A 21,841-nucleotide genomic window follows, 5' to 3' on the forward strand; every position below is an offset into this window, starting at 1 on the left:
CCTGTGTTTCCGAGCTAGTTTACACTCTTGAAACTTATACTTGAACACCATTCTCATTAACGCTGCGAACAGGAATTCTTAATTTCTCTTTAACTTTAGCATCACTGAATAACTGCCTTTTTTTCCTTCTTCAGGCACAGAATCCACATGTATTAAGTATTTTTAAGGTCAGCATTCTAGCAAAGGGAATATTAAGCTTCTTCCCTTCCTCTTTGTGGAAATCTTCCATGTATTCGAGGGATATATTTTCTGTGACTGTTAGAAAAAAAAATCATGGGCTTAAATTGCAGCAAGTAAAATAAGGTTGATGATACCTCAGGAAATACTTTTTTTTTCTTACTGAAAGAATAAATAAGCTTTGGATTGCATTAGACAGGGACGTTGGTGTCACTGTAGTTTGTCCTTTCTAATATGCTCATACCTGCCAGTGCTTTTTAGGGGACAGGGGATGACTTGGTTTAATTCTAGCTCTTTTTTACTTGACTCCTGTGTCTGATACTTTTAATTCCTGTGTGGATTTCCTCTTGGCTATCTTGTAGCTGGGTATAAGGCAATCCTGTTACTACTTTTGCAAGCCGAATATCACATTTCTTGATTTTTTAGATGTGACTGCTCCCAAGAGGTTTCTTTTGTGTATTTAACTTTCTTGAATATACGATATGTAGGATGTTCCTATCCCCCTACTTAATCTGATGCAACTTGTCATCTATAGCACGGTCTACCAAAATTCAGCTCTGTTACAGCAAGATCTTGCAGCACAGGAAATGCAGAACCAATAAATAATTTTTAGTACCCTGTTGATAGGCTTGTAGAAGCTCTGTAGAACTGATTACACACTAGTACATTGATTACATTTTCATGTTTCACTACACTGTCAAGTGCTGATAATACTATCTATGAAGTCTAGCCACTTTTCAGCAGTTACTCCTTTTACTGTTACTTCAGCCAATGGAGCTGTTAATACTAAGAACACTGGGTGATTTGGGGAGGGAGAAAGGTTTGTGTTTTTATTTAAGGGGGTGGCTGGATCTTTTCTGTGTTGCATTTCCAGCTTCAAACAGCAGTATGTTTACTTCATCCTAGCTGCACAGCTGAAGTAGCTGCTCATCCAAACCACCTGGGTCTGGTGCCTTCTGCTGAAGAGGCAGTGAGGTCTCTGTGCAGACTGCACAGGAAATTATTCAAAGAATGATTGAACATGTGTATGCTGTGTGGAGCACACAAGCGTGTAGCTTGCCTGCAGCAGTGGGCCTGACCTCATCCAGAGCTTTTTAACACAAGGGATTAGAATTGCCTCAAGGGTGTTCTTTAATTGAGCTTTGTTTCTTCTTCCTGCTATGAAAATGACTTGTAAGTGTATTGCAGTGCAAGTCCTGTGCTTTACTGCCTTTCAGCAACCTAATATGAGGCTCATGAGAATTTGAGAATCTCATTCAGACTGTAGTAAGGAATGATCAGGTGTGTGTTTGTCTTAATAAACAGGGGGAAAAAACGATCTAACAAGCTCAGTTTAACCAAGTTAGTAAAAAAAAAAAAATCTGTCTTGATAGCAAGAAGGAGGACAGCTCGTGAGATTTTTTTCATTACTTGGAGTTTCAGATGCGATTTGAGATAAGTACTTATTATAATGATAATAGTGGTAGTGATAGCCTCCACAATATGGAGTTAGTGGACCTTGTAACTGACTTAATCTTATGCTTGAGATGAATCCCACTAAAATACAATAGAAGTCTCTTAAGTGCAGTGGATCTTAGGTCTAAATTGTCTTTTTCAATCTTCCCTCTTTAGTGTCACCCTCACTGATTGGAACAACTGCCCTTTCTATGTACAATAAGTCTACTTTCACTTCCACATCCTTTTTTAAAACTCACTTTGCTAATCTTTTCATTGCTGAACTCTGCACCTTATAGCTGATCTGTTTCCTCTGGAGCTGTATTGAGTAGATGGGAAGGTCTTTTGCGGGCAGCATCTTTTAAAACATGTACGCTTGGGATGTTGCTAAAAGGCAAGAGAGCAAACTGACATCTATACTATATCTAAAGTGGTGCTAGCACAAAGCTTCCCCAAGTGCTGAACTTGATGCAGTGACCTATAAAGTGGCAACGGTAGTTGATGGGTGCTGTAGGCTGTGCATGGCTGTTGGGTGATAAGCGAGACAGTGGGAAACAGTCTGAGTGCCAGGATCTTATCATTCTCATATTTCTAGACTGCTTCAGCACTGATCTTTCACTTCTGTTGTAGGGCTGTCTTTCTTGGAATTGCTGTTTGTCAATCTCAGTTTTGGTGATACTGTTCAGTATTGGGACTGATTAGGAGAGAGCAAAGTCAGTGGCAGATACCAGAATTAAGGTTGCTGCTGCTTTGTGGGAAGTCTAGGGGTGGACTGATTTTGATGGGGCGGTGTCAGAGTTTGCCTGTGCCTTACATATAGCAGTATGTGTAAACTTTGCCCTTCTGTCCTACTTCCAGGTGAAAGGAATATCTGCAAAAACTTACCAAGGTCATCCTGTAACAAGTCATGTTTCTTTCTCTATAGCTTATCACAAGGATTAGTGCTCAAAAATAAGGCTGACTTGCAGGCTACTTGTGAGTAGATGGAGGAGGAGGAGGAAGTGCTGGGGAAGCACAGGTGTACAGCTGCTCCTTGGCAGGTTTAATGGCCTGACAGCTGCCTGGGGTAGCAGAGGTAAACATGAGATGTAAAGTTTGCCCACCTGTTTCTTTGCTTCCTTGCTATAGCAGTTGCTTTCCTGATACAAGTTTTGTTTTCATGATACGTATTTAGTCCGAGCATATATCTTTGACTTAGTCCTTGCTGTGACTGCAGTAATGTCTGCTGGATCTCTGCCTGGCAGAAGTTGTCGCTTCCCTCCATGTCTTGACTCCAGGATAGCTGTTCAGCTGTATCTTGTGTGGTATATTTACACTGCAGATGAACATCAAGTACAGTTTACCCATAACCTGAAAGCATGGCCTGGTTTTGTAGACCAAACTTGGACATGAACTTTAACCACACAAATGAGAGATTATCGGAGCTTGTCTGGCAACCTGAGACTCCCTCAGTGATCCTGCTGGAGCAAGCAAAGCAGCACTATTGCAAAGTCTCAATGTTTTAGTGCTATGCAATGGACAACACTTCTTTTTGCTCTCACCTGCTTTTCTTGACCCTGAATGATCATGCTTCACATCAAAGCTGTTGAGTTGAAACCTCTTCTCTCTTTGCCAGAGGGAAACCTGCACACATGGGTTACTACTGGTAACTGGTGAGCTGCAGCAGTATAGGACCGAAGGGCTATTCCTGTTGACACTCCAGAGAATGGATGGCTTTGATTTCATCTTGGATGCCTGGTGCTTCAGGCAGCAGCCCCTTTCACCAAATGGGCTCCTGCCCCATTTCAAAGAATAACTACCTTTTTCTATGATAAATGCAGTGTCAGACCTTTGCTAGCATCAGGCTCTGACTGAAGAACTGGAATTTATTTTCTTCATGCAAATAAAATGCTTAAGCAAGCCACTGACATTTGGGGAACTTGGGAGCATCTGGGATGCCTTGCATACAAAAGCAGTCTGTTTTGTAGACCAAAGTAGGAATTAGTCTAGAAAACTGCTTTTGAACAGAGTTCTGAAATTTTTCTCCCACCTGAACAAAGGAAGCAGTAAGATATGAAATTTAAGTCACACCACTGAATGAGGCTGCTAACAGATCAAGTAAAGAAGGGGCAGCGTTCATACACTCTCAACTAAGAGTAAGAGAAGGATAAGTCCTCTTTGGCAAAGATTGCATTGTGCAGTCCCGTGCCAAGCCTCTACCAACACCTCACAGGCAATAGGCAAGACTTTATTTCCCAGTCCGTACTGTAGAAGAAGTAGGTACTCCTGGCACTTCCAGGACTTGGAGAATGCCCCATCCTTGGGAAGCATGCTTTTTGCTAATAGGCCAGTGCTCTACAATGTGCTCTTGCACTTTGAATACAGTATCCATTTTAAAAGCTTAAAACCACCTTTTTAGCCTGGCAGTGTTAGTATACACGGGTGGGAAATGAAGATGGCAGCATCGAGAAACGATGGATTGAGGATACAGTACACAGACTGAGCAAACAAGTTAAATTTAGGGCCTGCGTTGATAAGCGCTGTGGTTTAAAAAAGCTGGCGCAGGACCCTGCAGAGCAGGGAGGATGCATTTCTCCAGATCCCTTCTATCCCTAGAATGAGGGCTTCTTTTTGGTTTTGAATCCCCCCATGGCTGCTGAATTGAGCAGTGACTGTAGTAAAACCTTTAGCTGCCACTTAGCAGAACAAAGTCACTGTCGCTCATGTCTCCCTTCCTCACAAGGGGTTCAGACACAAGAAGGGCTGTGCAGCCCCTCTCTAAAGACAAAGCATTTCTCACGTCTATCAGTGCATTGAAAGCTTTCCCATTCACACTTATGTTAACATTCTTATCCTGGGAAGGTTAAAGTTCACCAGTTTCCCAAGAAGTTCCTCCATGGACTGTTTTCGGCTTAAAATTTCAGAACAATTCTTTCTTAGATGCAGCTGTTGAGCATTTGTGCCCTTGCAAAGTGGAAGGGAATGTACTAAACTCCCCCACATGCTCTCCCTGCATTGAGTGTGAGTGTTATCTCATGTCTGCAGCCCCCTTACCAAGAGCCATCCAGTCATATTACAAAACAAGCAACAGCACTGTGTACACAATATAATTTGTCCTTTTGTACAAGATTTTCCATTGCAAATATTGATCTGACCGCCACCCAATGCTAGCTTGTTTAGACTGAGTCTGGGATTGAACAATCACAAAAATATTTAGCGTGCCAGAAGGATTTTTCTCTTGTGACATCAAAGTGCTTTTACAAACTCCCCATGATGAAGAGGGAAACTGAGGTATGAGGGATGACTTCTCAAAGTCATACCTTTGCTTCACGAAGTCAGTCACTTTTTTATTAAAGGCTTTAGCCTGGGCTCCCTGAACAGTCCCAAGTGTGTAATTCCACACTCAGGAAACTTCATTCAAGTTTAGGCTAGAATTTCTTTAGCAGTGCTGTGTGTCTGTTTACCCTGAGGCAGGGGCTGCAGTAAATGAGAGAATTCCAAAGTCAAAGAGGATTTAAGTCAAAGCACCACTGATGCATTTATAGTTCATCCAGCATTGCACCAATTAACACATGGTTGCTTCTCTGTATGTCTACCCTTGATTTGGTGATTTAGTTGAATTATGGTAAGAGCAGCAAAGCTGGGAATATGTGCTGGTTTGTGTTTTCAAATCTGTAAAACACTGGCTATTTTAGATCAGGTAAGTAAAATTCCTTCTGATTTCAAAGAACAACTTAGGATCTATCTGTTCCCTCTTCCCCCTTACCCCCTAGTTGATTTTGTACCTTCTTTATCCTCAAGATGATATGTGGAAACCCCTGGTTATAAGCTGGTAGCTATGTTCTATGCCCAATTCTGTTTGCCTGGTGATTTTGGAGGATTTTTTCTCTTCTCTCAGAAATTTCAAGGATATCAAGTCTGATTCCTCCTGATTTTGCTGGGAGGCCTCTGATTGCTGTTAGAGTTTTATATCTAAAAGCAAGGTTTAGTCTGTGCTTTCGCTCAGAATACACCACCACAGTAAATCTGCCTTTTGGGCCCTTGTGTCAGACAGAGATGCTGCAGCCACGTGGCACACAGCAGTGATAGGCTGTAAATGTGCTCTTAAAGTTGCACCAAGTGGCTTTGTGCCAGATCAGGTGTCAGCTGTCCTTTAACAGCTGGTAGAAGGACAGGATGAGAACTGTACCATGTGCATTGGCTTAATTTGATAGAAATATGATTATCTGGCCATTCTAGCAACAGAACAAATTTGCACTGTGCATGATCCAGGAGTGCACAAATCTGGAGATAACTGTGGCTCTGAGCTTCCCTCATCCAAAATGTGAGCTGGCTACTGAAATTAGGTAATTGCTAACAAAGACTAGATAATGGCTAACAGGTTGACGAAAAGTTCTTTGCCCTCTCCACTTTCTCTCAGTAGATGAGGTGTTGTCATTTTGTTAATAACCTAATTACAGGCAGGACACTGATTCCTGTTCCTCTTCCAAAATTCAGTTATTCCACACAAGTATCCTTTCCCCTACAAAAAAAACAGCCCATCAGCCCCCCCTAGCAGCCATTTACCTTCCAGAAGCCCCATGTGACCTAGCATCACAATTTTATTTCCTTCCCCTTCCTGGGAAGCAAAATCCCAACTCTTCTCTCTCCTTTAGCCTCAGCTACAGTGAGCATGCCCAACACATCACAGCTGCACTATAAAAACACCTGTGATGGGTACTGTCATTGATGTAGGAAGTTGCTGAATGCTGCTGGTAGATGGCAGTGACTGACCCTAATGCTGTTTTTAGTTTTGATGTGTAACAGCCAGCTCTGCTCTACTTTAGTGGCTTGGCCACTTGGTTGTGCTCATAACCCTGTGGCAGCAAGGAGACATGGATCTCAGGGTGAAGGCCAAGCTAAGGGCACCTCCCTGCTCTCCTTGAATACTAGCAATGAGTGAAGTTTCTGTCTGAGGACACGTGAAGTATTGGTAGCTATGTGGCTGGTAACTGCCCTTGCTTTCAGTGCCCCAGCCCTGCAAGTTGGAGAACAAAGCAAGGGAAAAGAGATGGTATTGAGCAGCAGAGGCTGCTTTTCAGGCCTTTACAGTTTGTCCTATACTGTGCAGAGTTGTTGCCAGTCCACACTGAAGGTTAACTGACCTTTCAGTGCAGCAGACTGTGTTTGTTTAGTACTGATGTAGAGTCCCCTGGGTTCCCTAAACCTGCACAGTTAAGCCAGCTAGCAATGATACAGCCAAGAGGTTACATAGTACCGGAGAAGAAAGTGTATTAGTTATCCACCAGTGCTTAGGTTAGATGTTTCTTAAGGCCCAGCCAGGCTCCTGTTAGACACCACCTGATGCCTGGCTTGTAATGAATCTCCTCTTGGCATCCATGTGCTTCCCCTTAAACTGCATTCAGAAATCAGTGAGGTCAGAACTGCAATCAGAAGTCTTTGCCTAGAAAATTACCTCTGGAAAGGAGACTCAGACCTTGAATGCACCTCTTGAAGAAGCAAGATGAGAAGGAATCCAAGGTAAGAGTTGCTACTGTTTATGTCTTGTATGTGATATGTCAACACTTTGGCTGAAGTATGTCAGGGTTATTCATAATACAGAGTTCAAGTCACTATCCTCATGGAGGTGGCAAACACTTCAAACCTTGAATAGCCACTCTGCTGCTGCTATTGCTGACTTCTCAGCTGTAATGGGGTTGATTTCTTCCTTTTAGCTGACTAGTAAAAAAATGCCAGAAGTTATCTGTCTGTAGCAGTGGACCTGTGAGCTTGGCAGGAGGTCTGTCATTTATGGTTAAGTACTGACTGTGTTAGCTGTCCTAGAGCTGGGTTGCCTGGATCTCTCTGTTTCTAGTCTGACTCTACTTTTTTTGACCAGGTTTCACTACTGGCTTGTGGGCTCTTAATGCCCTATGCAGCAACTGAAATCTGTTCTGTGCAGAGATGGGCCTCACGCTGCTCTTGTGGACATTTCCGAATTACATATGATTGTTGTTGGTTAAATGCTATTTTTAAACAGGTTTTCCTGTTCTTCTCCTTAATTAATAATAAGAACATGATAAAAGAGAATAATGTGCATATCTGAGTCTGGTTTAAGGGTACTGTTGGGCTAGATTGCCCACTTCCAACCTTTGAATTCTTCTTGTGGTTAAAGGAATAATGGAACAGATTACCACTATACGTTTTCATAGCTATCTCATGGCCATGTTTCTCAAATCCAAAATCCATCTAGAAGAGCAGCAGGTGTCAACCTCAGCCCCTTTCTATTCTGTTGTGGTTTGTAAGGGAAATGACTCCCAATCTTTCTTGCTGCTCATATTTAATGGATAGATGATGCCTATTTCTTACGGCCTAGTCAAAATTTTGAGAGTTAATAGTTACAGGTCTGAAATTGTTCAGTATGAAATACTTGTGGCCTGTTGTGCAAACTGAAATCCTGCAGTGCTAAGTCAAAACCAAATCAGTAACTTTATTGTAAATATCTTAAATTAGTGTGTATATACATACTAGCCATAGGCTGTAAGCAGGTAATTAGGTTCCTCCCTTGCAGAGCAGCTGGCAAAAGCACATTCTTGCTCTCTGGGAACAGCTGCTTGTGTGTGAATCTACCCAGAGCCAGAGCATTAGCAGTGTCAGTAAAGAGGTAGTCTGCTTGTTGTGAGTGTGCTATGAAATCGGAGTGGACAAACACGCAACTTTGTTTGCCACTCTTGTCCCTGCATGTTGCATGGCACCTCCTTGTCAAAAAAATGGTAGTCAAAATGAAAGTGGAGGCTTATCAGAAGTGTTTGTCCAAAAAGAATTTCAACCAAAAATGTTGGAATTTAGTTTAAGAATGCCTCCCACTGGAAAGGGCCTGTTTCAGTTTCCCATCTTACCTGAAAATTAAATGATTACTTGCATGGTCAGGTTTGTTTCCCAAGTGTTACCAAACTAGAGAGGAAACATTGTTATGAACGCAGTAACCTACATTTGACCTTCCTGCTTTTCCTACTGATGGGGTGGATGACACCTAAAATATGGGTGTACTCAGAGGGTGTGGGTATTTCTTGATATCTCTGTTCTATTTCTGACAAGTGCTGCCACACTGATAGGGCAAACTGCCTAGATACGGCTTGGTAACTACTTATCAGACAAATTCTTCAATGTAAAGCAGAGGAATCATGAGAAAACATTGCTGCTGCTTTTTCATTTCCTGAACAGTCTGGAGTTAGCATGTGGGACCCAAATGCTAAGACACTGGGTAGATTTTGAAATAACTATAGCTTCTTGCACTTACTGCAGTATGTACTTGACAGAAGAAGATAGAGGTGTAAAGGAAACCAGTTCCCTGAGTTTAACAGCAAAAACATGAAATTATTTGATGGGGTAGAAACAGCAGTCACCATTCCACTAGCTGTTGGTCAGTGATGTAGACCATGTGGTACATGTAAGCAAAGATGATCTGTAACAGGATTTCAGGGTAACGAGGACTGGGTACTGCAGTGCCTTGTGTGAGGCTGTCCGGGCCCCAGAGAAGCGAGGAGTCTTAGCAAAATCTGTGTGTCACACATAATTAGAGGAGATACATTCAATGGTTTATTTTTTCTCTTTAATTAAGATAATCTACAAAATATCTGCCTACATTTATTTAAGTATTTGTTGGTTTATTACAGTTCTCTTTGTGGAAGACCGAGTGTTCAAGAAGGAAATATATTAAATCTCTCATACTTTAGGTTTCCTCTCAGGCTGCACATAACAAGCGATGTAGCTGTCTCTGACAGCTACCATTTACAGTGCAGTGGCCTAGTTGAAGGCTATTGTGGACCGTCTTTCTTTCACTGTTCAATTCAGATGTGGTCAGGGAAACCTGTCGTTAACATCTTCAGCCTGAACAAGCACTACTATTCATATAACCTAGTGCTTTAAATGCCTTTCAAGTTCCTGCAGTTCCTCTGAGCCTGTGCTAATGTGAGGTACTAAGAGCCCTTCAGCACTGATGCAGATGTGCTGCATAATAACTTGGGGAAATGTGGGAAGGACAAGTGTGCCTGTGCAAAGGACTGCAGGGAACTAAAGAAAAATGGTCTGCAGCAACTTTTATTCTATTCTTGAAGCAAGAAATTAGAATAAGGTACTGCAAGTGCCTCTTACCTTCATTCTGTTTCATTGAAGGAATAATTGCATTGACCATTATGTCTTTTTCTCTTTGTCTTTCCTTCTGTGTCTTAGCTAAGAGTTCTTCCCTGCTCCGTGCCTTTTGAGTAGCAATTTGATTCATTTTCATTGACTTGGTTCAGTTTCAAGACCTGAAACCTTGACAAACAATTTTATTCTGCCCCTAGAAATAGTGTGCTCTGCTTCAGATTAAATCACTGATTATTTTTTTTTTTAGCCATCTTGAAATACTGAAAAGGGAGGAGTGGCAGAAAGTACCTATCCATGCCTTGGTAAGTACAGTGGCAGGTGGAAATGTTCTTAATACTAAAGTAGAAAGACTGACAGAGCTGAAATCTGTGAAATACAGTGAACCTGCACAGTGTGACTTCTCTGAAGAGGGTTTGTTGAAGAACAAGCACGTTAATAGTGCCTGGAAATGAGCCAGCACGTGTCTGCCAGCAATCCCAGAGGTGCAGAGGCTGTAGAAGGCAGTTAGAGACAGAAAAGCCTGTGGTCTGAGGAGGAGAGGATCAGCCAGGTGGATGGAGGAGTTGAAAGGAGAATGCACTGATGACATGAGTATGCAGATTGTATGAGGAGGTAATTGGCACTTCACTGGTGCTAGAGCAGAGGGATCAAGGCAGTACAGCACTGCTGGAGACTTGGCTTATTTGTTGCTTTTGTTCTTTTTAAACATGAAAAATCCCAGGGAGGTGTCAGGGAAACCATCCAGCCAAGGCAAAAGCAAGCCTTAGGCTGATCATCTGTCCTTATTTTGCTGCCCCAGAATCCAGTGCGAAGCAGAGCCATGGATAGCGTGGATTTCACTGTATTAAGAGATGGCCATGATGGGGAGTGCCTTATGTGTCTCGGTTCTTCAGGTGCTCCTCTCTAGCTGCATTCATTGTTTTTCATATTTTCATTAGCAATGCTCATAAAGAACAGTGGAGGGTTCCCCACCTTTCTCCCGGGTTACCCACATGCTGTAAGGGGAACTTGAAAGCAGGCTGTTAAAAGGAACTTGAGTTTCTTATTTGCTTTGTACAGCTAAGACCCTGTGACATCAAAGCTATCTGCTTTCTGAGTGTGCTTTCCACCCCACTGTCAAAAATGCTCACATAGCCTGTGCAGTAAGAGGAGATCCGTGGAAGAGAACATGACTACTGTGACCATGAAGGTGGCTCACAGGCTGGCTGGAGGCAGTCCTCCATCCTGGAGAAACAGCACTTCATTCCTTGATCTTTTTTCTTTAGTGTAGTTAAGTTCCGGGCAGGATTTTCCTCCCATGTTAGCCAAGCTTTGCAATGCTGATGGCAGTGTGCTGAGGGTAGGAAGAACTATAGGAAGAAATGCGAGTCCTAATCTCTCTGAGGTGAAGATGTTTTTTGCAGATAGTGTAGGCCAGGAGGTGCTGGGATAGGGCAGGAGGAAGAAAGAGGAAAGCATGGTCAGTTGGTTATTTCCTGAATGGTAATTGTAGAAGACAGCATTGTGGGTTGCCTTTGGTCAGCTGAAGCAGTCCTTGTGTCCTGTTCATTTTCAGTAATAGAATATTTTTGAAGTCTGAGGACTGGGGCTTCTTTTCATCAAAGCTTTTCGAGATAAGATCCTGGCACAAAGCCTCGCTGCCCATTCCTTTCTGCTGTCCACCAGCCATCCTCATTTTCTTCAATGACAACTACAATGTCTCCTTCACTGATGTCCAGTTCATCCATGTTCTGAAAGGAGACAGAGAAAGGAACTGTGGTTAGCCTGAGAGCACAGGAGGACCCAAGCATGTATTTGGAGGGGTTCTATTAGCCTGACTTTCATCAACAGTCTGCCAGTGTCCTTCTGATTGGGAATGAGCCTGAAATACCAGACAGTGAGAGATTAAGCACTTACTGAGCTGGCTATTTCCTTAAGATCCTCAAATTTCCCCAGCCTCCATGGTGTATATTCCTGAGCAAGTTGACTGTTGTATCATTGGGGAAGGCCAGAAAGGGTTAAATATGACTATCATAAACCAGCTAACCATGACTGAAGGGTTTTCAGGTGTTGTTAAATAAAACAGTCCACAACTTAATTCCCATGGGAGATGATAACAGCTTCTCTACTAACCCAGGCCTTAAATAGGTCTCTCAGTTCTTTTAATATGGAACAGCGGCAACCAGTGGGGGTACAGCAACTCTTCCTGAGATAGGTAACTTTTATCTCTGAGACAAACGGAGTAGTTGCAAGTAAGCTATTGCTGAGCTCTCAGGCAGCTATCAGTCCGTTCACTGGTGCTGCTCTATTTTCCATAGGAAACCACTTTGCTACCCACAGAGTAGTAAAATAGAAAACAGGGTAAGAGAGGCTTCCAGATACGTTTGACGTGTCAGCTAAATCTAAATTTAATGTACCTGAGTAGGTAAGAATGGAGTAAAAAAGTGAGTTTGGTTATATTGTATGCAATATACTAAAAGTAGTAACAGGCTCTTTTCTCAGCAGGGAAAATCCATGTGTGTCATATTTTTAAGGCAACTCCTGGAGTAAGGATCTGACAAAGAGATCCAGCAATCTCCTCAGGGGAACTGCCATCAACAGTGAGGTACTTTCCACTGTGCTTGGATGAAATTTCAGGCAAATAATAAAAGTGTGTTTAAAACAAAGCAAAACAAAGAACATATAATAAAAGGTGTCAGAATGCTGTTGTACCTAAGAGAAAGCACTCCTTTCCAGCCTGTTCTCTGTTTTCATAATTTATCTGGCTATTTGTTTTGTCACATGCCAGCATTTCTTCAGTGTTGGCTATTGATGGCAAGTCCACTGTTGTGAGTGTGTCTCTGCACTGTAACATAAGACCTGAATGCTGCTCCTCCTGCTAATCTAAAGCTAATAACAGGAATTGACATGTAATGAAACTATGAAAGTCCCATTAGGGGAGGCTAATGGTTTAGCAAGTGTCCAAGAGGTTCTGGAGTCCATCTGAATAAGAAAATATTCATAACCTTTTACTAATGGTACTATGCCTAGATAGGTCTGAAGCCAGTGAGAGTTCAGTATCCCAGTTGAGAATGCAGGTTGCTCTTTGTAACAATCTTTTGGTACATGGACCACGTCCACTGTGATTCTGCAACTTGCAACGTGGAAGTAGAGGGAAAGAGTGTCATTTATGGGGATTCAGACCTCTCCAGCATGGAGGGCCAGTATGTTAAACTGGAACAGGACTCCAGATGATAAGTGAGGTCAGATGGAGAAGAGTTCCTAGGTAAGTGTCTGTCACATATTCTTACACAAGGAATCTGTATACATTTTCTCTAGGAAAACATTTCACAAGAGATGTAAGTTCAGAATGCACAATACTGCATACTTAGCCGTCATTCCCTAAGAAAAAAAATTTCTAGAAGAAGGTTGTAACAGCTCAGCACTAATTAAGCAAAAAATCTTACTGTTGCATCTTGAGGCAGCATGGTCTACTGATGTGCGCCAAGAACTGGCAGTTGGGATTCCTGGCTTCTGCTGTGACCTTGTCCAATAATTCTCTAAGTGTCCCTGGCTGCATAGTGAAGATAACACCTCCTTCACAGAATTGACACTTTCAAGATGTTTGGATCAACATCATCTATTTCAAATCTGACACTATGAAATATTTATTTTGAAGCCTTTTGTTACCTGGGCTGTGTAGTCATAAAGTACTCTGTAGTCCTGTGATGATGTGATTCCAGCTTGTTCATTTACAAAAATGGATGCATAGACTCCGTCTGCTTTCTCTGCTAGGGGGAACAAGAAAACAAAAACAACAAAAAACCCCCAAAAACAAACCACCACAGAAACAAAGAGTTCAGTTGCTTATAAATGCATGGGATCATATGCAAGAGTTCACAAATACAAGGGTTTCTGTTCTCTCTCTGTCTGGAGATGTACATGTATAGAAAAGCTGCTGTGAACTGTAGGTAAAGTCTTGCACAAAAACTGTGTCCCATTGATTAGATAACAATACACCCATTGAACTTTGTGGGAGGTCAGAAACTAGCTTTAGCCTCATCCAGGTTGGGAAAAATGTTTACCCTGCTAAAGCACAATCCAAATGGTCCAAAGAGGGAAATGCTGTGATTAAAGTGGTTTAAAATGGTTGCTAGTGGTGGTATAAAATTCCAGCAGTTCAATGATTCACACAGGACTTTTTTTTTTTTTTTTTTTTTTGCCTTGAGAAAAATGGAAAGTATTGTGCCGATGGGTCACCAGACACTTTCCAGTAGTTTACATAGTTCCCAGATAGCTATTTGTCACTGACATTAACTTTTTTGGCAGATGTTGTTTAATCCAGCTTGTCATAATTAGGGAAACCTCTTATTCCTTCCCAGCATCTGCCTGGGAGCTTCCCCTGCCATTAAGGCAAGCAGAAATTTCCCACATGCGACTCCTGGATGAGATGATAGCACTCTGACAGCGCATGGAGCGGCCGGGATGCCTGTACCTTTCCCCAGTCAATCCTTGGTTTAGTTGTCCTGCTCTTAAGGAGCACTCTTAGCTCCTTGACTTTTCAGATTTTGAGACAAGCATGGGAACAGTTGAAAAAGCTAAACTCAGAGTGTGTTTGCCATTCCTGAGGGTCTTGTCCAGGGAATGCTCTCCCCTTCTGTCCCCAGCCTAAGAAAATTCTGAAGGAGTGACTACCCTCAGCATTGCTCTACGTGTGCCCAAGACCGTGCTGGTGCCCAGCAGGTCCAGCTGGTGTTTGAGCACACTGGAGAGTCTCCCCTGGCTGAGCACCGAATGCAACAAATAAGACAGTCTGGGCGTCTTTTCTGGGTGCCCAAGCAGACAAGCCTGGCAAAGGAAATTGATTTGGGTATATTTTCAAGCTGTTCTACAACAGCTTTTTATTTTCTTTAAGCAAGAATCACAGTTAAAATGTTTTTGGTTTAAATGAAACCAATAAAAATGTCGTAAGCTGTTACTTTCTGCATAGTCAAAATACTATGTTTTAAATGTCATCTGATAAACACCTAGTTGCAAGGGTTACAATAAGACAGTGTAGCTGTGAAATTAGATGGATATCTGCATTCATAAGGCATGAACCTAGTCTGTTAAAAACTAGGTATTCTCTTGGGTTTTTTAGAGGCAGTGTATTCTACCTCAGGATAAAACTATTATCCAAGTCACACTGTGTTGTTCTGAATGTACAGCTTCCCCTTGCCTAGACAGAGGTTCTGATTATATGGATTATTTGGCAGTTTAAACTGGGAAATTTGTTTAATACACATCCAAACTTAAATTCGTTTCCAGACTGCTCTTACTCTTGACTGCCAGCATGTGAATATCTGCTGTACCATTTCTGCTCCATGTCAAAGCTTGATTTAGCAATGGGATCTAAAACAAACACATCTGGTAAACTTATTTCCTGAAGAGGCATACCAAGAGGAGGGGCTGAAGGAGTGGCACTTTCCATGTTGTTTTTGCTGGTTCCATGCAGTAGTCCAGAGAATCTGCAGAACCAAGAGAAGTCAATGACAAAATGAATGAACAGGACTGCATATGAGCATTCCTTCGTCTCAGCTGTCTGACTCAACCTTCCCTCCATCTGCTGCAGCACTGAGTAGATGTCACCTCTTCCTGTGGCTGTCTATTTTCATTTGTGCTGCAGATATATTTATCTTCAGTTAAAAATATATTTTAAAAAAATGCAGCAGGATGCTGAACCATCAGCCATCACTAAATTGTGCATAAAATGCATCCGATAGTATTTTGTTGTTGATCCAAAGGCTCATGGTGCAAAACTCCAATTATTTCACATTAATATGATGAGAATTATCAGTTGTTTATAAGAGATTACTATCTCTCTGTCTTTAAGGAAAACTCTGATACAATTTAAAATACAAAGCTTGTATGACAAGCCTTTCTAAACTGAATTTAAGTGATTTTTTTTTTTTTTTTTAATCTATCCCTAGTTATTTTCTATATCACAGCTGGGTATTGGAGACTCAGTAAAGTGAGAAAATGGGTTAGAATTCTCAAGCATAGATAGAAATAGCATTGCATGCTTAGCATATTTAAAGGGTCTGATTTTTCAGCTGGTGAACTCTCAATGTTTCTGGAAAATGGACATTCAAACTCAACAGTTTCTGAAAAACTCAGGCTGCATGTCTCTAGGCTACTTGCCCCTGCAGAACACAGTTGTGTTCTAAGTGGCAGTACACTTGTCTTCTGTAACTGTATAGGATGCAGCATTAGAATTCATAATTATAGAAGATCTGATTTCCAACTGAAAAACAAAGTACTGTACGTAAACCTTATCAGCTCACCAACAAGCCTGGACCACATTTTAAATGGGAGATCACAGCCCACTCCTTGTCTTTGCTATGTAATAAGGCTTGTCAAAATATAAAGCTCTTCTGCTTTAAATATGATGCCATTCCCACCGTGAATTAGCCATTTTAGTATAAAATATTTAAACCAATAGATCTACTATGCTCTTCTGCTGATATAACTGCATCCATGCTACAGCATTTAGCAGCATAAATGGATCAGAAAAAGAAAGATTGCCTCCCTAATCATCACAGTTATTCTGCTAAGTGTTTTTTCCTTTGGTCTAGATACAGAGAGCAGCTCTTTGTTCTGCTCAGCTGGGCGGTGCAGTAAGCCAGGACATACTGCCGAAAAAGACAGCTCTCCCCAGCCTTTGCTCCCAGCAAGATTCACCTTTGCCCTCCCTTGAACAAAGTGGTTTTGTTGCTATGTGCCATGACTCACTAGGAAAGAGGAAATAAGTGACTACTATCCATTGCTGGCAAACTAATTGTTTTATGAATTCATTCCCTGTCTCTTCCCACTAGGCCATGGCAAAATTACTCTGACTCTGGTTTTAATAGGTTTACTTCTGTCAAGTTGTATTTATTGATATGTAGCTGCTTGTTGCTACAATGAAGGAAGTAATAACTTTCCAGGTCCTGTTTCCTGTCATCATATATTGCTGTTCATACACAGGAATATCTGTTCTGGGAACTGAAGTTTGCCACTCACCTCTTCATCATCCCACAAGACTGGGTTGGGCTGCTGTTGCTTCTGTTTGGTTCTCTGGTGTAGTAGCTCTCATATCCTATTGCATCTGCAACAGGGCAATAAAAATGAGGTGTTCAAACAGGCAAAACTTCCTTCTCCTCACCAGAGTGCATCTGACAGATGCAACCATCAGGGGCTGCTGGAGCAAACTGCAATACAGCACCTATCTGCACTCACCTGTAATGTGGCTGGAGCAGCTCAGGGGGACCTGGGGACTTGACGAAAGCCATTCAAGTGACTGTAAGCAGATATGTCCTTGCTAGGAAGGCATTGACCTGAGACGAGCACAGTCAAGGTCCTGAAGAACCATTCTAATAGCTGTGGCTAACCCTAATTAAGAAGGCAGTTTCCTCCATGACTGTTTCCTTTGTTGCCTTAAAGCTCAGATTTAAGGGAGCAGAGCATGGTCATTGTGACCCTGGGACCGTGTTTATGATACAATTGGCTGCAGTGTGTTTTGTTTCTTTTTTTCTTAATGTATTGAGTCAGGAATTTTTGTCAGAGCTGGGGACATTTTTGAACATTATTGCCAGCAGCAATGATGAGCAATTTCCTGGTCTCTGCTTGTGCTTGAGCATTACCTTTCATATCTCCCCCATCCATCTCCTGAGAGCTGATTTGCTGTTTACCCAGAGATATTTGGGTTTTGTTCTCTCAAACAGAGCTATGTTACAGTTCCTTCACTCTCCCCTATGGTGTAAAATTGAGACCATTTCCAAGTCTAGCTTTACAGATGAAATAGTTACAGATGGATTTACTTATTTCTCATCTCATAGCTTCCAGTGGAGTTGCTTAGAGCTGGTGGCCACACACCCTTTCTGCCTTCTATGTGTTAAAGCCAAACAAACATGAGTGAAGTCTGTGATACCGCATTATCTCAGTTCTGATACCAGCAAATTAAGAAAGACATTGGACTTGGGCTAAAGGTTGTGTTGACATTCTCACATTGGGTCAGCCAAGATCACAAGCAGAGCAGGCATGTACAGCTAGTGAGTGTGAAGAATCCCTACAAATAAGACTCACAGTAATTAGGGATTTTTCTGACCAATTTAAGGGTCTCCTATTATCCTTCTAGATAGTTACCTTGGTATAGTTTCTAGTTTATAATGCATTGTAAGATTAGGTAGAAGAGGGGAGTGCGCAAAGGTTTGGTCAGGATGAAGGTCTTCTGCTACACAATGCAAAACCACATGTGGGTTTCCTCCTGCATTTTGCAAATAATAAAACAGATGAACAGCTCGCCATGTGCTACTGTGCAAACTCATTAACCAGAGCTGTGGAGATACTGGGATGTTACTTCCAGAACATGTCACCTTCTAGAAGGTGGCAAAAAAAACAACAAAAAAGCAAGTCAGTTGTTTCTTTGCCTTTCATAAAGCTCTCAAGGGTTTTTCCCACCTATTTCTTATTAGAAATGAGTCCTGACATAGCCAAGAGCTGTTTGCAGAAAATTGCCTAGGCGACGGGAGAATGAGAAATCTCACATAGGGAAAAAAAAACCTAGCTGAGAATTACAAATTTCTTAGTATACAGAGTTGTTTCACACTGTTGCAAGGCACAGTTCTCCCTTCTGCCAGTGAAAATGTAGTTTTTCCTTGGTAAATGCTCTTATATCAGTGAATTTAAATCCCCTATATGAAGAAGAATAAACTATAGCAGCAAAATGGCATGCAGTGCACCAGTATCAATATATTAGTTTAAAAAAATTCTCCAAATCCCAATTCTTAATCATCATAGGTGTAATGGCAGAAAGACTGGGTGAAAAACAGGCCTCAGCTCAGTGCTGAGTTAGTGACAGCATCCAGCTCTGCTGAGGAAGTTGCTGGGGTGTAATTGCTGCCAGCTCTGAGTTCTGCGTTGAAATCCAAGGGGTGTAAACTGGTCCTGTACGAGATAATTATTCCTTGGGACAGGGCATTCATACTGCTGATGTTTGTACCTATGCAATTCCTAGCATGGAAAGTTTCTATCAGTATAAAATTTTCTTAGGCCAGAATAGCTTATTCCCCACCCTGAATGGAAGTAAGCTCTATTGATACCGCTGAAGGCATACTAAGGGGATTTTCTCTTTGCTGTAGCAGTCTGGTGTTAGAGCAGATAGTGCAATCAGTATCTGTGCACAGATTTTTAAAAAATTGAGGAAGAGATCTTTTCAGCATAGCTATATATCATCAGCTAATGAAGAGATGAAATAGGGATTTTTCTCTCCTTTTACAAAGGCAGCGAATCTTTGTTTACTGCAGCAGCTGCACAGAAGTGCAAGCATTCACTCAGTCTGTAAATATCTCGTATTGCTTGTTGAAGTAAGGGGGTATGGTTTGTATCCGGCTGTGTGAAACACTAGACAGCCTCCTTTCTGGTGATGTGTTTGGAGAACTCCTACCCTGGAGCAGCATGTTTTCATTTCACAACTGCTCTTAGGTCTTGCTGTCTCAGTCTCCATTTCAGCCCAGAGGTTTTGATCATTGAAGTCGATGAAAAGGCTGCTTTGGCTCTCTGGGCAGAGTCTGTGAACCTTACATTGCTTCTGCATGCTGGGGCAGAGCCAATTTCATTCAGAATTTTGCCCAACTAGAGTCTTGCCCTTATACAAACAACTTCCTGAGAGGACAAAACATTTTATTTCCCATTGGGCAGGTGGAACAAAACAGAATACAAAGTCTGGTCTTCTCTGTGCTGCAAATGAAGAGGCAGCATCTCTGTCAAGGGGACACCAGGGTGCAGTTACACAATAGTTGGCTCTGACTCGTCACCACTGCAGGAAATTGAGGTTGCCATCTCTGCAAGGCAGTTTGCCACCTCCTTAGCAGTGTCGGTTCAGCTGTACTGTGAAATGAGCCTGGTTGCAAAGCCAAAACTACTTTTTTTTTCTCCTTTTTTGGAGGGTTATTTTTAACCTGGATGTTGTGGATCATTCAGCTATCCCACTTACAGTGCCGTGCAAGAAGCGATGGCAGCACAGTGAGGGGGAAGTGAGCAGTGGTGGGTGGGAATGAATAGCCAGAGCAGAAGCTCCTCCAGTTGGCTTCACGTCCAAAGGACGTGTACTGCACAACTGCAGCCTCAGCCTAACGGGTGACTCATCTGACAAGACCAATAGGAATAATTACCTGGAGGTTGTGTTCCTGTCATTTTAGTCTTAATGAAGTAGTCTATGTCTGACTCTACAATGCAGTTCTCCAAGCTTACGCGAACCTCTTCGTACAGCTACAAAACAGAATCCAAGAATTTAATTTAATTATTAACATTTCATGTTGAATTAACAATTAACACTCTTCTAATAATTTTCCCCTTAAGAGACCCTGGACAGATCTTTGGCCTGTCCCCCATACAAACATTCTTGTAAACACAATTGTTTTATTTGTGCTCTGGATATTCTTGTAAGAGAGGAGTACAAAGGCAGTCCAGGGCTTTTCAATGCAATAGATTAATATCAGGAACAACTATTCAAAGTCAAAACTCATGTATGCTTTATGCTTTCCAATTTTGAGACCATGACTGGATGCCTTTCTGAAAGATGTGCCCGAGTGCAAATATACTTGACTGACCGTTCTGGTAGCTCCAATCATTCCCCCACAAACTGAGGGGAGGAGACATGTAAGTGTCACCGAGCATGACACAGACTGTCTACATCCAGGCATATATCTGGTTTACATCTAGAGGGAACAAGCTAGATTGAGTATACCCCCACACACACTGAGCGTGCACAACAGCCAGTTTACTAGAGACAGTCAGCATGTGCAGAGAAGGGCAAGTTAGTGCTGTATTGTTAGAGTACTCTTGCTCCTCCTCTTCCTCCTCTGGACATGAAGCTACTTGGCAGGAGCCCCTACCTCATCATCCTTCACACACTGCATGGAGAGCTGGTTGCAGTGAACCCACAGCGAGTTGCGGAGGATGGTGATGCGGTCGCACTCCTGGAGCTGGAAGACCTAAAGCCAAAGAGGAGATGTGATATAGCCTCGTGGTAGTTATGTATTTGCATTGCAGGCAGCAACAGGGCTGGGGCTTCTCTGGGCTGAGTTCGTAAGTCTGCAAACTTCTGAAGGATCCTTTGTAAAGGACGTCTTTTCAGCCACTGGAGAAACTGTATCTACATTTTCGTGCTCAAGAATTTGTTTTAATTGATTGCACCAAATTAAAGTTATGTTTTATAGACAAAAATAAAGCAAGGGAGAAGAATCAGGATCTGGATTTGACTGCTACCTCTACTGCCAAGGATTTCAGAGTCCTGTCTGCCCATTGCACTTGAAATCTTGATGTTTAACAGATCAGTAGAGTACTGGCACAAAAGGATTGTATTTATGTTAGAGGTAGAGCCAAAACTATCCATCTCTGCCTTCTAAAATGTCTTTCCCAACTTTTCTCTTTTGAAACTACTTGAGGCTCTCTGGAGTTGCCTCTATTCGTTTCTAAGGTTATTTTCATGGTAAAGAGAAGGCATTTTTCTTTCATCGGAGTTTACTCCCTTCATCTGTCTGATTTTCTTATGTTGTTGCACAGCTTGGGAAAAACGCAGGGGGAAGAGAGAAGTGTGAACTGAGGTGGGGGAAGAGGCAGATAAACCTCTTTCTTTAAAAATGTAAAAACCCAAAAAACAAACAAAAAACCCTGTAACCACCCTGATCTTAAGTTGTACTGTTATAAGTAGAACATCAATTTTTGGTTTTCTATGAGGTGTGAAAAGCTCAGATGCTTCCAGCCATCTGTTTCCATCTCTATTTGCTAGTAATTATGTCCAGAACACTGCAAATGTATACAATATTCAGCAGAACATTCAGTTGGGTATGCTGCCTGCCATCTAATATCTTACCATCTAAAAAAAACCCAGAAAAGAGTCTGTCAAGGGAGTAAGCTGGCACTGGGACCAGTTTCTGAGAGAAAAAGCTTTTAAAGAGAACCTGAAGGGTGGAGAATGAGTATTTAAATATCCATTCTGAACAAAAAGCCTATGGTGCAGCCTAGCCCCTCGGGGGCTGCTGAAATAGCACAAGAGCAGACTGGGAATTTTCCAGGTAAATGGTGTCCTGTCAGGAAATGCAGCTCATCAAAGGGAAGTGTAGTGACTCTGGGCTTGTCAAGCCCT

General features: G+C 42.1%; 1 protein-coding gene across 1 annotated transcript in view; it reads right to left on the minus strand.

The window, feature by feature from the left end:
* Nucleotides 1–9,163: 9,163 nt before the first annotated feature.
* PSTPIP1 (proline-serine-threonine phosphatase interacting protein 1) overlaps nucleotides 9,164–21,841 on the minus strand; it is a 57,367-nt gene continuing 44,689 nt past the window's right edge. Inside the window, exons 10-15 of the mRNA XM_074880639.1 lie at nucleotides 20,589–20,687; nucleotides 19,866–19,962; nucleotides 16,717–16,801; nucleotides 15,112–15,182; nucleotides 13,366–13,466; nucleotides 9,164–11,447 (exon numbers count right to left, since the gene is read on the minus strand). Coding sequence (XP_074736740.1) covers nucleotides 11,316–11,447; nucleotides 13,366–13,466; nucleotides 15,112–15,182; nucleotides 16,717–16,801; nucleotides 19,866–19,962; nucleotides 20,589–20,687 — 585 coding nt within the window. The 3' untranslated portion in view covers nucleotides 9,164–11,315. The remainder of the gene's footprint in view (nucleotides 11,448–13,365; nucleotides 13,467–15,111; nucleotides 15,183–16,716; nucleotides 16,802–19,865; nucleotides 19,963–20,588; nucleotides 20,688–21,841) is intronic.

The sequence above is a fragment of the Strix uralensis genome, chromosome 11 (genome assembly GCF_047716275.1).
Source record: "Strix uralensis isolate ZFMK-TIS-50842 chromosome 11, bStrUra1, whole genome shotgun sequence".
NCBI lineage: Eukaryota > Metazoa > Chordata > Aves > Strigiformes > Strigidae > Strix > Strix uralensis.